We start from the raw sequence: 13,081 nt of genomic DNA, 5'->3' as shown, positions 1-13,081 counted from the left end.
GAATAAGCCAGACAGAAGTGAGGAGTTTAGTCTTACCTTTAATGTATTGCTTATCTTTTCAAAAGAACATATTCATATATTATTTATATTAATAATTAAATATTTTAGAAAAATTTTAAAATAAATAAAGAGGAAAAGATACTAGTAATAGATATATTTTCTGGGTAGAGCGGTCTCTCAAGAAACTTTTCAGGCACACGTATTTTTCTTGCCATCAGTCTTAACGTGACTTAACTCAGTAGATGTTAGTCATAATGTACAGGGCCTTCAGGCCTATAAAAAGGAATCTGACCAAGGATTTCCCAGAACACATGCTTACAGTATTTTAATATAGAAACAAACGTAAGTAAATTAAAGATGTAGAAGTTCCAGTAACATTGTTTAGATTAGAGCTGAAATACAAAGTTCAACAAACAAACAAAAAGGGGATTATCTGCATTCCAAATCTTAGGTTACAACAGAGAAGAGGAAAAACACAGAGCATAATCCAAGTTCACATTTCTAAATCTAGCTGTTCTCTCTTTCTGGAACTCCTATCATTAATAGGAGAAACTATATACCAAGAGACAGCCAGTCAAGGAGAACAGGAGGAGAAGAAAGCGGCAAGGAGCAGAAGAGGGTGAAACCAGAAGAATTCTGCAAATGGCTCCAATGGGAATGGAAAGACCCTCTAGGCTGTTTTATGGCTATAAGGAAATATGAGTGATTAAAAAAAAATTAGATATAGTGGTTATAAGGAAATACCTTTTTTTTTTTTAAAGAATATTACCCTTGGAGGGGGGCCCACACACACAAAAATAATACTAGACAACTTAAAAGAACAATTTATAATTAGCTTACGGTTTTATGTTGGCATCTTTCTACATATGTAGTAGTATTCTACCATATCACTAAAACTCCATATTTATCACTGAGCATATTTCCATATTAAATCAAGTAATAAAACACAGTATTATATGTAACATGAAAAAGAGATCTGACTTTGAGAGAGACTCACTGTATATTTTTATCTACCTCTTTGAGTCTATTAGCCAGTGTTTAACAAGTACAACATGAAAACTCTAATTATAGTATTAGACTAAGACAGAAAAATGTATGTAATGTGAGATAACTGTATTTTTTGAACACTGAACATTTTGGGACTCCATTTTTGTGAACATTCCTGAGACAAATGGAAACACACATGCACCAGGCAAAATACAACTGCCTTAAGAACTGGCTAACCCCTGTGTAACTCAACAATGTAATTAAATCATAGGAAGGAGACAGGCCAAGAGAGTAAGCAAAGCTTTGTCATGAGCACCCCAAAATGGGCATTCTTTGTACTGCAGTCTTATCAACTTTGAACTTAAACACTGTCTATAATGAATCACTTAAAACACGCCTATAGTAATACAGAAATAGTCATTTGCTTTAAAGTCCATATTGCAGATAGACAATAAAATGAATGAAAATCAGATTTATATTCTTTGTACTAGTATAGCTTAGCAGTTAAGCAGTCAAAACTTACATAATCAGTGATGAGGCAGTAGTAAAGAGGAGTCTGAATTGCTGATTTTGTCCATTAAGCCTTAAGAGACATACAAGCTTTTTCTATTTTTATATATTTTTTTACATTCTGATGAATGTAAAAGGAAAATCTCCATCTGAGGCTTTCTATGAGCTTAAAATAGTGCCTAGACTCCCTTCAAACTCTCCTCAGTGTAACACTGTTATGAGTCTGAGGTAGATCCCTTGGAACCTCTTCCACGCATTTACAAACATATCATACTGACCCACACACACTCTAACCTGCAAAAACTTCTCTGTGGCTTTCATTAGCATTTCTCACATACTTCTAAAATATGTTTCTTCTTGTATTGCTAAATAGTTTTTGCATTCTCTGTTGTTCAGGACATAAAGGTCCATATCTTTTTGAAGGATTCTATCTTTTGTCAATATTATTCCCGTGTTCCATTTAATTGTTTTGGCTTTGAATTATATTTTGTCTGAGATCTAGAGTATCACATTATTTTGGGACAGCTTTTCATAGTCCTTTATCACTTATCTATGATACTTTGTTTTCAGTGTCTGTCTCTCTTGTAAACAGCATTTAAAAACCCCAGTCTCTCTCCTCTAACAGGGGACTATAACCCACTCACACAGAACATTTTACTTTATGCTTTCTATTAACTCTCTTTCTCTTCTTTCTTCTTGCCTGCCTTCATAAGTTCATTCTGGTTCCTTTTTTTTTCTTAGCTCTGATTTTCCTCCCATTCAAAGGTTCTCAAATGAGTCAGTACTAGGGCACCCTGGCTATCTGAGAGGCAGATCTTTGGTGATTGTTATTGGCTTGCATCCCACATGACTTTCAAATGCCCCGTCACACATTCATATAAGTGAAAAACCTGAGCCTATAATCGAAGTTCATTTCAAAGAAAAACACAAAGTATTCTTTGGATGGTTTGACTTGACACTGAATTATCAAGGAATTTAACTGGACATTAGCACTTAAATCAAGGGAAAATTATACTTAGTTTTGTTTATAACTTTACCAAGAATTGTTCACCATTTCAGAAAATCATGTTGCTGGTGCTATTTAAGACCAGTATAACATACTTGCATGAGTCTGCATTTACAGCCATAACACTCATAACTATTACATCTTGTCTTCTAATGTAGCTGTGCCCGACCATATCATGGTCCACTTATTTTCTTCCATTGCTTTGCTTGTTTTTCTGTTCATATTTATTAGTGAAAGACTAGGTTGGTGAGCAGCGAAGATATACAAACAGCTTCCCTTATCAAGGAAGCATGCAGGCAGGCTAGAGAACCTCTTAATGCTCAAGTAGGGAAGGCTTCATTCTAAGGCTTATGGTACATTTCATTCCTGGACCAGGCATTCTTCCTTTTCCTTCCTATTTTACATCCACTCTAAAGGTCTGCGGTTACCTCAGCTTCTCTCTTGGTCCTTAACACCCAACTAGAAGCCCTCCCCATGAATAGCTTTCATTTTTCTTAGAAAGCAGTAATCCTGGTTTTAGTCTGGTAGCAAAGGCCTCAGCCAGTACCTTATATTCCACAGATGGAAAAGATGCACAATATATCCAGCTATCCAACGGACTCACACTTCCTCTTTGTACTCGCTAACTTAGGTTTTTACTTTTTGTTATGTTGTTTTAATTTTTATGAGTTATTCATGTACACAGTTTAGAGTTAAACAGTTCTACAAGTTTGTTCAAAAAAAAGAAGTTCCTCACCCCTTCCTACCTATTTTCCCCTCCACAGAGGCAACTACTTTCAACATTTAGCTGATAATTTTAGTATTTACCTCCATGTATTTATATATAAACATGTATTATTGCTACTTCTTGACTTTTCAGTTTTAAGCATTATCCATTGATTCACCAGTATAGAATATGAAGACCTGGTTCTCTTTCTTTTCCTGACCCCACCGCACATACACACTCTTCCCATCTCCTAGTAACAGTTATACCATAAATTCATTTAGTTCAATAGTCAGTTTTTTTTTTAAGATTTTATTTTTCCTTTTTCTCCCCAAAGCCCCCCGGTACATAGTTGTATATTCTTCGTTGTGGGTCCTTCTAGTTGTGGCATGTGGGACGCTGCCTCAGCGTGGTTTGATGAGCAGTGCCATGTCCGCGCCCAGGATTCGAACCAACGAAACACTGGGCCGCCTGCAGCAGAGCGCGCGAACTTAACCACTCGGCCACAGGGCCAGCCCCTCAATAGTCAATTTTAACATTATTATGACTATGTACATGCTCTTCACAGTTGAGCCATGTAGTAAACTATAATTACTTTTTCTTTTCAGTACTATTTTCTGTGTTTCCTTAAAGTTAGTAAAAGTCTTTTTTCTCCCATTTACCTGGTTTTCTGTAACTTTTGACAACTTTTCTCAGTTATCTAGATCACAAGCTGTCTAGACTCACCAAGTATTCTACTGATTCATCTTCTGACAAAGTCTCTTCTAGAGCTGTGTGATGCCCTCCCAACTAAACCTGTTGTCCTACGGTCCTAGTGCACAGCTATCACCCTGGGAGGTTCCTTTATCAGTATCCTGGAAGTTACTTTTGCCTCTCTCCTGCTTTCTACACTACAAATCTTAATTTTCTTTCTTGATTTACGCCTTCATTTTGGTGAATAAGAGTTCATCCTCTAGTAACTATCTAAGAAAGAGCACATGAGATAAAATTTTTGAAGACCCTCTCCTACTTGATAATTTGGTTGGATATAGAATGCTGGATTGGTAATAATTTCCCTTCAGAATTTAAAGTCATTGTGCTGATGTCTTCCAGTTTTGCTGTTGAAAAGTCTAAAAGTCTTTAGACTCTTGATCTTTCATATGCGACCTGTATTTTCCAAGAACAGCAAGGCAGCTAGAATTGTTAGAACAAAGCGAAAGGGGAAGCGTGGGGTGGAGAGGCACAGGTCATGTAAGGCCATGTAAATTTAGTTTTTTTCACTCAGTGTCATGGGGAGTTACTGTAGGATTTTGAGGCAAGGAGGAACATTATCTGACTTATCAGAAATGGATCACTTCAGCTACTGTAGTTAGACTAAACTTGAAGAGAGTAGGGCACAGCAAGAGGGCAGAAGCAAGGAGACTCATAAGGAGGCTAATTTCAATAATCCGGGCAAGAGATGATGATAGATTAGATCAGGATGTTGCACTGGAGGTGTGAAAAATGGCTGGATCCTGGATAAATTTTTAAGGCTGAGCCAAAGGACTTGTTTCTGTATTAGCTATGGGGTTGAAAGAACAGAGGAAAAGAGGACCCAAAAGTTATTGCCTGAGCAACCAGAATGATGGAGTGAATAGAGAAGACAGAGAAGTATAAGCTTGGGGGCAAGAAAAGAAGTTTGGTTACACACCATCAAGTGTAAGATGTCTATCCAAGTGGAGATGTTGCATTGACAGCTGGATAGATACAAGTCTGGAATTCAGGAGCAGCAGCATGTTAGCAGGACTAGCTTGGCGGCATGACTTTGCCTCTCATTTTGGCACTTAACCTCCCTTTGGTCCTATTCATTTTCTATGCCAGGTTCTCTAATGTGAGCCACATAATATCCTTTTAATATGTCCTTTCCTGATGAAATCAGCCAGAACTTCTATTACTTATAATGAAGAACCTTAACTGATATCATGACTGAATCAGAAAAACAAGTAGTTTTAAGTTGTGAATGAACAGAACTTTATTAAAATGGAAAGGAACTAATGGTAAAATCTTAACTTCTCCTAAGTTGAATATATCCCTTTGCAAAGCCCATCTATTTCCAGGGAATAGGCAAAACTAAACTGCAGCCCAGCATACAACTGTGTTAATCATAAATAATCATTAAAACCCTCAAGTTGCACCAGGTTTTTACTTGCTATTAGCACTTCAAATCCTCAGGAATTGATAATACTCCAACCCACAAGAAAACCCAATTTTATTACATGAGGTCAAAAATAACAAAAATTCCAAATTAGTACTTGAAATTACTAAGATGCTACTCTATTACAAGGATGAATTAAATGTCCATTTTTAGAAAAATGAGAATAAATCTCTGCTCTGTCATCATACTATAACACAATATTATTACATCTAAGAGTTTCCTGAGCACACAGACATCTAAATTCTGGTAGTTACAACTAATACAGAAAAATTATACCCTCAGATAAATTGCTTTTAAGATATCGGCTGGGGAGTTAGACTTTCACAGAGTAATAAGACAATAGGTACTAAGAAAAAAGGTCCTCTGAAGTATAAGAGTAGAAGATAATAAATGCATAAGAGGTAGAAAAGCCTAGTATATTATAAAAGACTACTGGTGACATTTAAATAAAAAAATTTACAGTTTTTGTTAAATAATCTTTTTCTGATTATAAAATATATTATCACAGAAAATACAGGAAACTATAAAAGAGAAGTTTCACCCCATACTCTACAACCCAGAGACAACTACTGTTAACATTTTGGTATATTCTCTTCTAGTCTTTTTACCTACACACACATATCTATGATCTATGTGTGTGTGTACATAAAGCAAGACCATACATTAAATGTTATTTTTATACCCTGCTTTTTTCACTTTATATAATACATACATTCCCCTTGTGTTATTAAATACTCTTCAAAGACAGAATTATTTTAAGCATCTGTAATAAAGATTCCATCACATGAATGTGCCATGATATAACCACTGCCCTACTGGTAAGCAATTAGGTTGTTTATAGCCTTTCACTACTATAATGTTACAGTAAACAGTATTATACATAAATATTTGAATTTCTGAATTTAGAGATTCTATTTCCAAAGATACTTCTTCAGAAAAAATGTTTAAAAAGTACTTAAATATCAAGAAAGTAGATATGGCCCCAAAATGCCAGTTGATTCTGAATTTAAATAAAAGAAGAAATAGGCATGAAATGAAAATTATAAAGCACAATTCGATTCAAACAAATGTCCATCAAACCTAATCAGCAAGTTTCCTTAATGAGTCTCTCCTCCCTTCTGGAATCTTCAATACTGCTATCAGCATGTTATACACGAGCAGATCACCCATCACTAATATTTATATTGTGTGAAAATATCCAGGATAGACTCAAAATTGTGGATTTTTAAAGGATGTGTAAAATCTAAAATCTACTTTAACATAATTACAAAGTACTTCAAACCAGGATTGCTATAAACAATGTCCCATCAAGCATGAATTAATGTACCCATTTTTTTTTTTTTAAAGCTAAACATTAGCTTTTACAGACAATCTACTAAAGAGAATAGAAATGTACAGGGGATCAGAAAAAGTAGGACTTAGTTTTAGCCATCTCTCAAAAGGAGCAGAACTAATAGAAAAAAGCACGATGCTACTATGTTAAAAACAAAAAATACCATTCTAAGAAATAAAAAGAACTAGTATGTAGACCTTATTAAAAATTCGTCTCCTAAGAAAACTTACCACAGTTAAATTATAAGTCTATTTTTTGTTCCTAATATCACAGTAATTTGAAAAAATTTTTGCCTTATGTTTGATTGAATTTAGACATAAAAACTATCAGCTCTTTAACTTCATAAACAGGAGAAAATATTTTTTAAATACTCTCTCCTCAGACTCATCTATTTTTACATCAAGTTATCAGAGATGACATTATATTTCTATATCCACAAGAGTCTGATTTAATTTATAAGTTCTTAGTTTATTGCTTTCCCTCTATGGCATTCTTAAGGATCATTAAGTCCTAGTATATACTGATTCTAAAAGGAGTATCATTCAACAAGAAACACACTTCAGATCACTAAATGCAGATACTGAGTCTGTACAAAATCTGCTTATTAACTATCAACAACTCAAATATTTGAGCAAATGTTTGTACCTGCCTTTATTAAGTGGCCTATGATAATATACCCCTGTATAAGAGTATTCTAAAACAACAAAATGTTGTTATAATGTATAACATAATAATAATATACTTTATTGTCAACAATGGTCAAATTTCTCCTTTTGTACATAGAAAGTATAAAGTATAATACAGAGACAGCCATGTATTTAAGCTTTTGGACTAGGAAAGTCTTATAAACCCTAGAATTCAAATCTTACTACCATCAACTCAATGAGACTATACAAAGCCTGTTGTTCAGAAACCTGCCTGCTTCTGTCCAGTAATTGATTTGGATTTGGAAATGCTTTATATAGAGATTTCTATTGTTACATCATTTGTTAGAGTAGGATTAGAACCATATCATAACAGAAACTGTGACTTCATAGCAGTTTTTTTGGTAAACAAGCTCCATATAGTGAAGACTATATGCATTAATTTAGAACAGGAAAGGCTGTACACAAATGTGTGTTACCCACCCAAGATGGTGAATTTCACTAACACACATTTACCACAATTAAAGACAGCAATCTCTTTTTATCTCCAATAAAAGGATTGTTGGCAAGCATTTTAACCCTTATGACTAACCACTGGAATTTCCATTATAAAATAATTTTCAGTGACCATCATATGAAAATCTTCCAACAACCAACATCCTCACAAAAACAGGAGAGAAGGGGTACAGTTCAGTCCTGAATAGGACGTCCTGTTCATCTCACCAGATTGATCAGCCTTCTCATCGCATGTTCATGAGAGCAAACACATTCACAGGGATCGAATCCACCTTCTGCCATGATTACCCAGCTTGATTTAACTTGACTGTTTAAATCTAGGAGGAAGGAAAAAATATTATAAGACAACTATTCAGTTATTCTTTCTCCTGAGCTATGAAAAATTCATCTATTGTATAGATTTATAATAGTTCTCTTAAACTAAGTATAGTTGATATTTATTAATGACCTATACTATGAATTTATGACTAATCATATGATTATGAATTTATCATATAAATTATGAATCTATACAAATGATTGGCTACCCATTCTTCCATCAAACTGATTTCCTACAAATGCGAATGTCTTCAGAAGCTCCATACTGGCCCCACCTGTGAAGCTGATGATGCTAGAGCCCTACTCTGCTTATTGACTGAATTCTTTAACTTTGTTAGCTCTAGTACTGCTATGGACTGAATGTTTGTGTCCCCCCCCTAAAATTCATATGTTAAAGCCTTAATCCCCAGTGTGATGGTATTTGGAGACAGGGCCTTTGGGAGGTAATTAGGTCATGAGAGTGGAGCTCTTGTGAATGGGATTAGTATCCTTAAAGAAGAGGCCTGAGAGAGATGATCTCTCTCTCCCCACCATCTGAAGATACATCAAGAAGGCCACCGTGTGAAGATACCTCAAGGAGGTGTCTGTCTACAAACCAAGAAGAGGGCCCTCACCAGACACTGAATCTGGCAGCACCTTGATCATGGACCCCCAGACTCCAGAACTGTGAAAAATAAATGTTTGTTGTTTAAGCCACCCAGTCTACGTTATTTTGCTACAGCAGTCCAAGCTGACTAAGACAATTTTGTAGCCTTTATTTTACCAAGAAAGCCTTCCGAAAGAAAAAAAATGAGTTATCTAAAATGATACCAAGGTTTATGAGGGCAGAGGAGGAATTAACATGACAATAGCCAGAAAATAGCTAGGAAGATTTTGAAAAATGAGAGTAACAAGTGAGAGACCAAGATAAAGTACTATTGATATTTAAGATGGAACAGACAGATCAATGGAACAAATCATAAATTAAATTAAAGGAACTTAGTTCATTCATTCAAAAAATATTTAGCACCTATGCTAGGCATTAGAAATATAAAAGTGAGCAGAAACTGATATGTTCTTACGCTAACAGTGTTCACAGTCTAATGGTGGAGACAGATATTAATCTAAATATTTTTAAAATTATAAATACAAACTTGTAAATGCTATAAAAGACAAATGGACCAAAAGACTGAAAAGACAACCCACAGAATAAGAGAAAACATTTGCAAATTATATGTCTGATAAGGGTTTAATATCCAGAATATACAAAGAACCCCTCTAACTCAATAACAAAAACTCAATTTAAAAATGGACAAAAACTTGAATAGACATTTTTCCAAAGACCTACAAATGGCCATATGCATATGAAAAATGCTCAATGTCATTAATCATTAGGGAAATACAAATCAAAACCACAATATTACGTCACACCTATTAGAATGACTATAATCAAAAAAAGGGAAATAAGTGATGTGGAGAAATTAGAACCCTCCTATATTGCTGGTGGGAATGTAAAACGGTGTAGCCTCTCTGGAAAACAGTTTGATGGTTCCTCAAAAAGTTAACCATAGAATTATCAATGACCCAGCAATTCCACCCCTAGGTATATACCCTAAAGATTTGAAAACAGGGACTCAAACAGATATTAGTATCCCAAACATTCATAACAGCATTGTTTACAATAACCAAAAGGTGGAAACCCATGTGTCCGTCAACTGATGAATGGATAAACAAAATGTGGTATATACATACGATAGAATACTATCTAGCCATAAAAAGGAATGAAGTTCTGATACATAGATGAACCTTGAAAACATAAGCTAAGCGAAATATCAGACACAAAAGGACAAATATTGTATGATTCCACTTATATGAAATATCTAGAATAAGCAAATTCATAAAGACAGAAAGTAGAATGGTGGTTGCTGGGGAGAGGAAAATGAGGAGTTATCGCTTAATGAGCAGAGAGTTTCTGACTGGGGTTATAAAAAAGTTTTGGAAATAGATAATGGTAATAGTTGCTCAACACTGTGAATGTAATTAATGCCACTGAATTATACACTTAAAAATGGTTAAAATAGCAAAATTTATGTTATATATATATATATATATATCTTACCACCACAACGAAAAAAAATCACTCTGGTGGTCCAGGACTGGTGGGCTTGGGGAGAAATGAGGAGTGACTCCTAAAGAAAATGTTCTAAAATTGATTATGGTGATAGTCACACAACTCCACGAATATACTAAAAACCATTACATTAATCATATATCCAACAAAGGGTTAATCTCCAAAATACATAAAGAACTCATACAACTCAACAACAAAAAATCCAACAACCCAATCAAAAAATGGGCAGAGGATATGATATACATTCATATGATATATGATTTTTTCAAAGATATACAGATGGCCAACAGGCACATAAAAAGATGTTCAGTATCACTAATTATTAAGGAAATACAAATCAAAACTACAATGAGATATCACTTTACACCCATCAGGACAAAGACCAACAAATGTTGGAGAGGATATGGAGAGAAGGGAACCCTCATACACTGCCAGTGGGAACGCAAACTGGTGCAGCCACTATGGAAAACAGTATGGAGATTTCTCAAAAAATTAAAAATAGTGCTGTATGTGTATACATACACACACACACACACACACACACACATAATGGAATACTACTCAGCCATAAAAAAGATAAAATCGTCCCATTCACAACAACATAGATGGACCTTGAGGGTATTATGTTAAGCAAAGTCAGTCAAACAGAGAAAGACAAATACTGCATGATTTCACTCATATGTGGAAGATAAACTAACACATGGACAAAGAGAATAGATTAGTGGTTACCAGAGGGGAAGCGGACCAGGGGGTGGGCATAAAGGGTAAAGGGGCATATTTACATGGTGACTGACAAATAATAATGTACAACTAAAATTTCACAATGTTCTAAACTATTATGACCTCAGTAAAATTAAAAAAAAAATAAATTGATATACCATATGATCCAGCTATCCCACTATTGGGTATTTATCCAAAGAACATGAAATCAACAATTCAAAGAGGTTTATGCATCCCTATGTCCATCGCAGCATTATTCACAACATCTAAGACACAGAGCAACCCAACAGCCCATCAGCTGGGCAGATGAATGGATGAAGAAGATGTAGTATATACATACAATGGAATACTACTCAGCCATAAAAAAAGACAAAATTGTACCATTTGCAACAACATGGAAGGACTTTGAGGGTATCATGTTAAGTAAAATAAGCCAGACAGAGAAAGACAAACACCCTATTATTTCACTCATATGTGGAAGATAAACACATACATGGATAAGGAGAAGAGATTAGTAGTTACCAGAGGGGAAAGGGATGTGGGGAAGGGCGAAAGGGGTAAAGGAGCACATATATGGGGTAATGGATAAAAACTAGACTATTAGGGGTGAGCACGATGCAGTCTATACAGAAACTGATACATAATAAAGTAGACTTGAAATTACACAGTTATAAACCAATATGACCTCAATAAAATTAAAAAAAATTGTACACCTCAAATGGTGCATTACATAATGTGTTAATTATATCTCAATAAAGCTGTTATTTAAAATATATATATATAAATAGTGCCTAGAGAACACATACAGGTTCTAAATATATCTAGGGAGTCCGGGAAGATTTTACTCAAGAAGTTAATTCTGAGTTGAAAGTAGAAGGATGCACTAGAAAACAATAGGGCAAGGTGGAAGTAGAAGGTGTGGGAATGGGGGCTAGAGGGCATTTTAGACATAAAGGGAAAAGCAGTGTAAAGACTCTGTAGTGATTAAGAGTATGCCACGATGGAAACACTGAAAGCAAGCCACGAACTGCTGGAATCCAGACAGCAAGAAGAGGAATCTGAAATGAGACCAAAGAGGTTGAGGAGCCAGGCCACACAGGGTCTTCCAGACCATGTTCAAGATTAAGTCTTCATCCAAAGAGCAATGTGAAGCCCATAAAGGGTTTTATGCTGGTGTGTTTAAAAAGATCACCTTGGCTGCACTATGGAAAACGATAGGAGGGAAACTGGAGTCGATATAGGGAGGCTAGTCAAAGCTCCTTCAATAGGTCAGTGACAACGGCGTCTGTATAGAAATACATAGGTTGACATATCAAATCCTGGGAAGAAGACAAATTATTCCATAAATGATGTTGGGGGCAGCTGGCTCCCTACCCTCATTCCTTACACCAAAACAAATTCTAGATGCACGAGTGATTTAACTTTTTAAAATGAGGCCACACATAGAAATAGTCAATTAGAGCAATGGGTTAGAATACATTCACAAATTGAGCCATGATTTTGCTGGAATTTAGAATATGATAAAGGTACCATGGACTATTTAATAATTGGTAGGATAAATGTCTATTATTGTTTAAAAAATTGAAGTATGATGCACACATAAAGGACTAGAAGAATATACATCAAACTTAATAAGTGGCTAGCTCTAAGGAAGAGAATTTTGGGGACTTTCATTTTGCCAGTTTTTAAATATTACCTATAATGAACACATACTCATTTATTACGACTTTTAAAATGTAGAAAAAATTTAATTTAAAGTCACAAATGTATAACTATAAGAAGACAACTGGCATACATGTAGAACAACATAAATCCAAGAAACTATAAAGGAAAAGATCAATAATTGTGACAGCCAAAAATAATAAAAATTTCTATAAACCAAAAATCTACCGTAGAATAAAAAGACAGCAAACTTGAAAAAACACGTGCAACACATATCAGGGTTAATTTCTTTAATTTACAGAGAACTCTGAAAAATCAATATGAAAATGGCAACCTAACAGAAAAATGATCAAAGATCATGTTCACAGGAAAATACAGAGCCAATAAGCAAATACAAAA

At 34.9% G+C, this 13,081-nt stretch overlaps 1 protein-coding gene across 2 annotated transcripts in view; it reads right to left on the bottom strand.

Annotated features, from left to right (window-relative positions):
• The window catches only part of SMIM14 (small integral membrane protein 14), a 59,828-nt gene that overhangs the window by 25,517 nt on the left and 21,230 nt on the right, over positions 1-13,081 (bottom strand). For both annotated transcript variants that reach the window (XR_011437631.1, XM_001497935.5), the window contains exon 2: positions 8,080-8,189. Coding sequence is in view for 1 of the 2 variants with exons in the window: in XM_001497935.5 (XP_001497985.1) it covers positions 8,080-8,154 (75 nt within the window). In the remaining variant the exon portion in view is untranslated. The remainder of the gene's footprint in view (positions 1-8,079; positions 8,190-13,081) is intronic.

Source organism: Equus caballus, chromosome 3 (genome assembly GCF_041296265.1).
Source record: "Equus caballus isolate H_3958 breed thoroughbred chromosome 3, TB-T2T, whole genome shotgun sequence".
NCBI classification, from domain to species: domain Eukaryota; kingdom Metazoa; phylum Chordata; class Mammalia; order Perissodactyla; family Equidae; genus Equus; species Equus caballus.
Note: the sequence above shows the minus strand (reverse complement) of the source record. Positions and strands in the feature narration are given on the sequence as shown.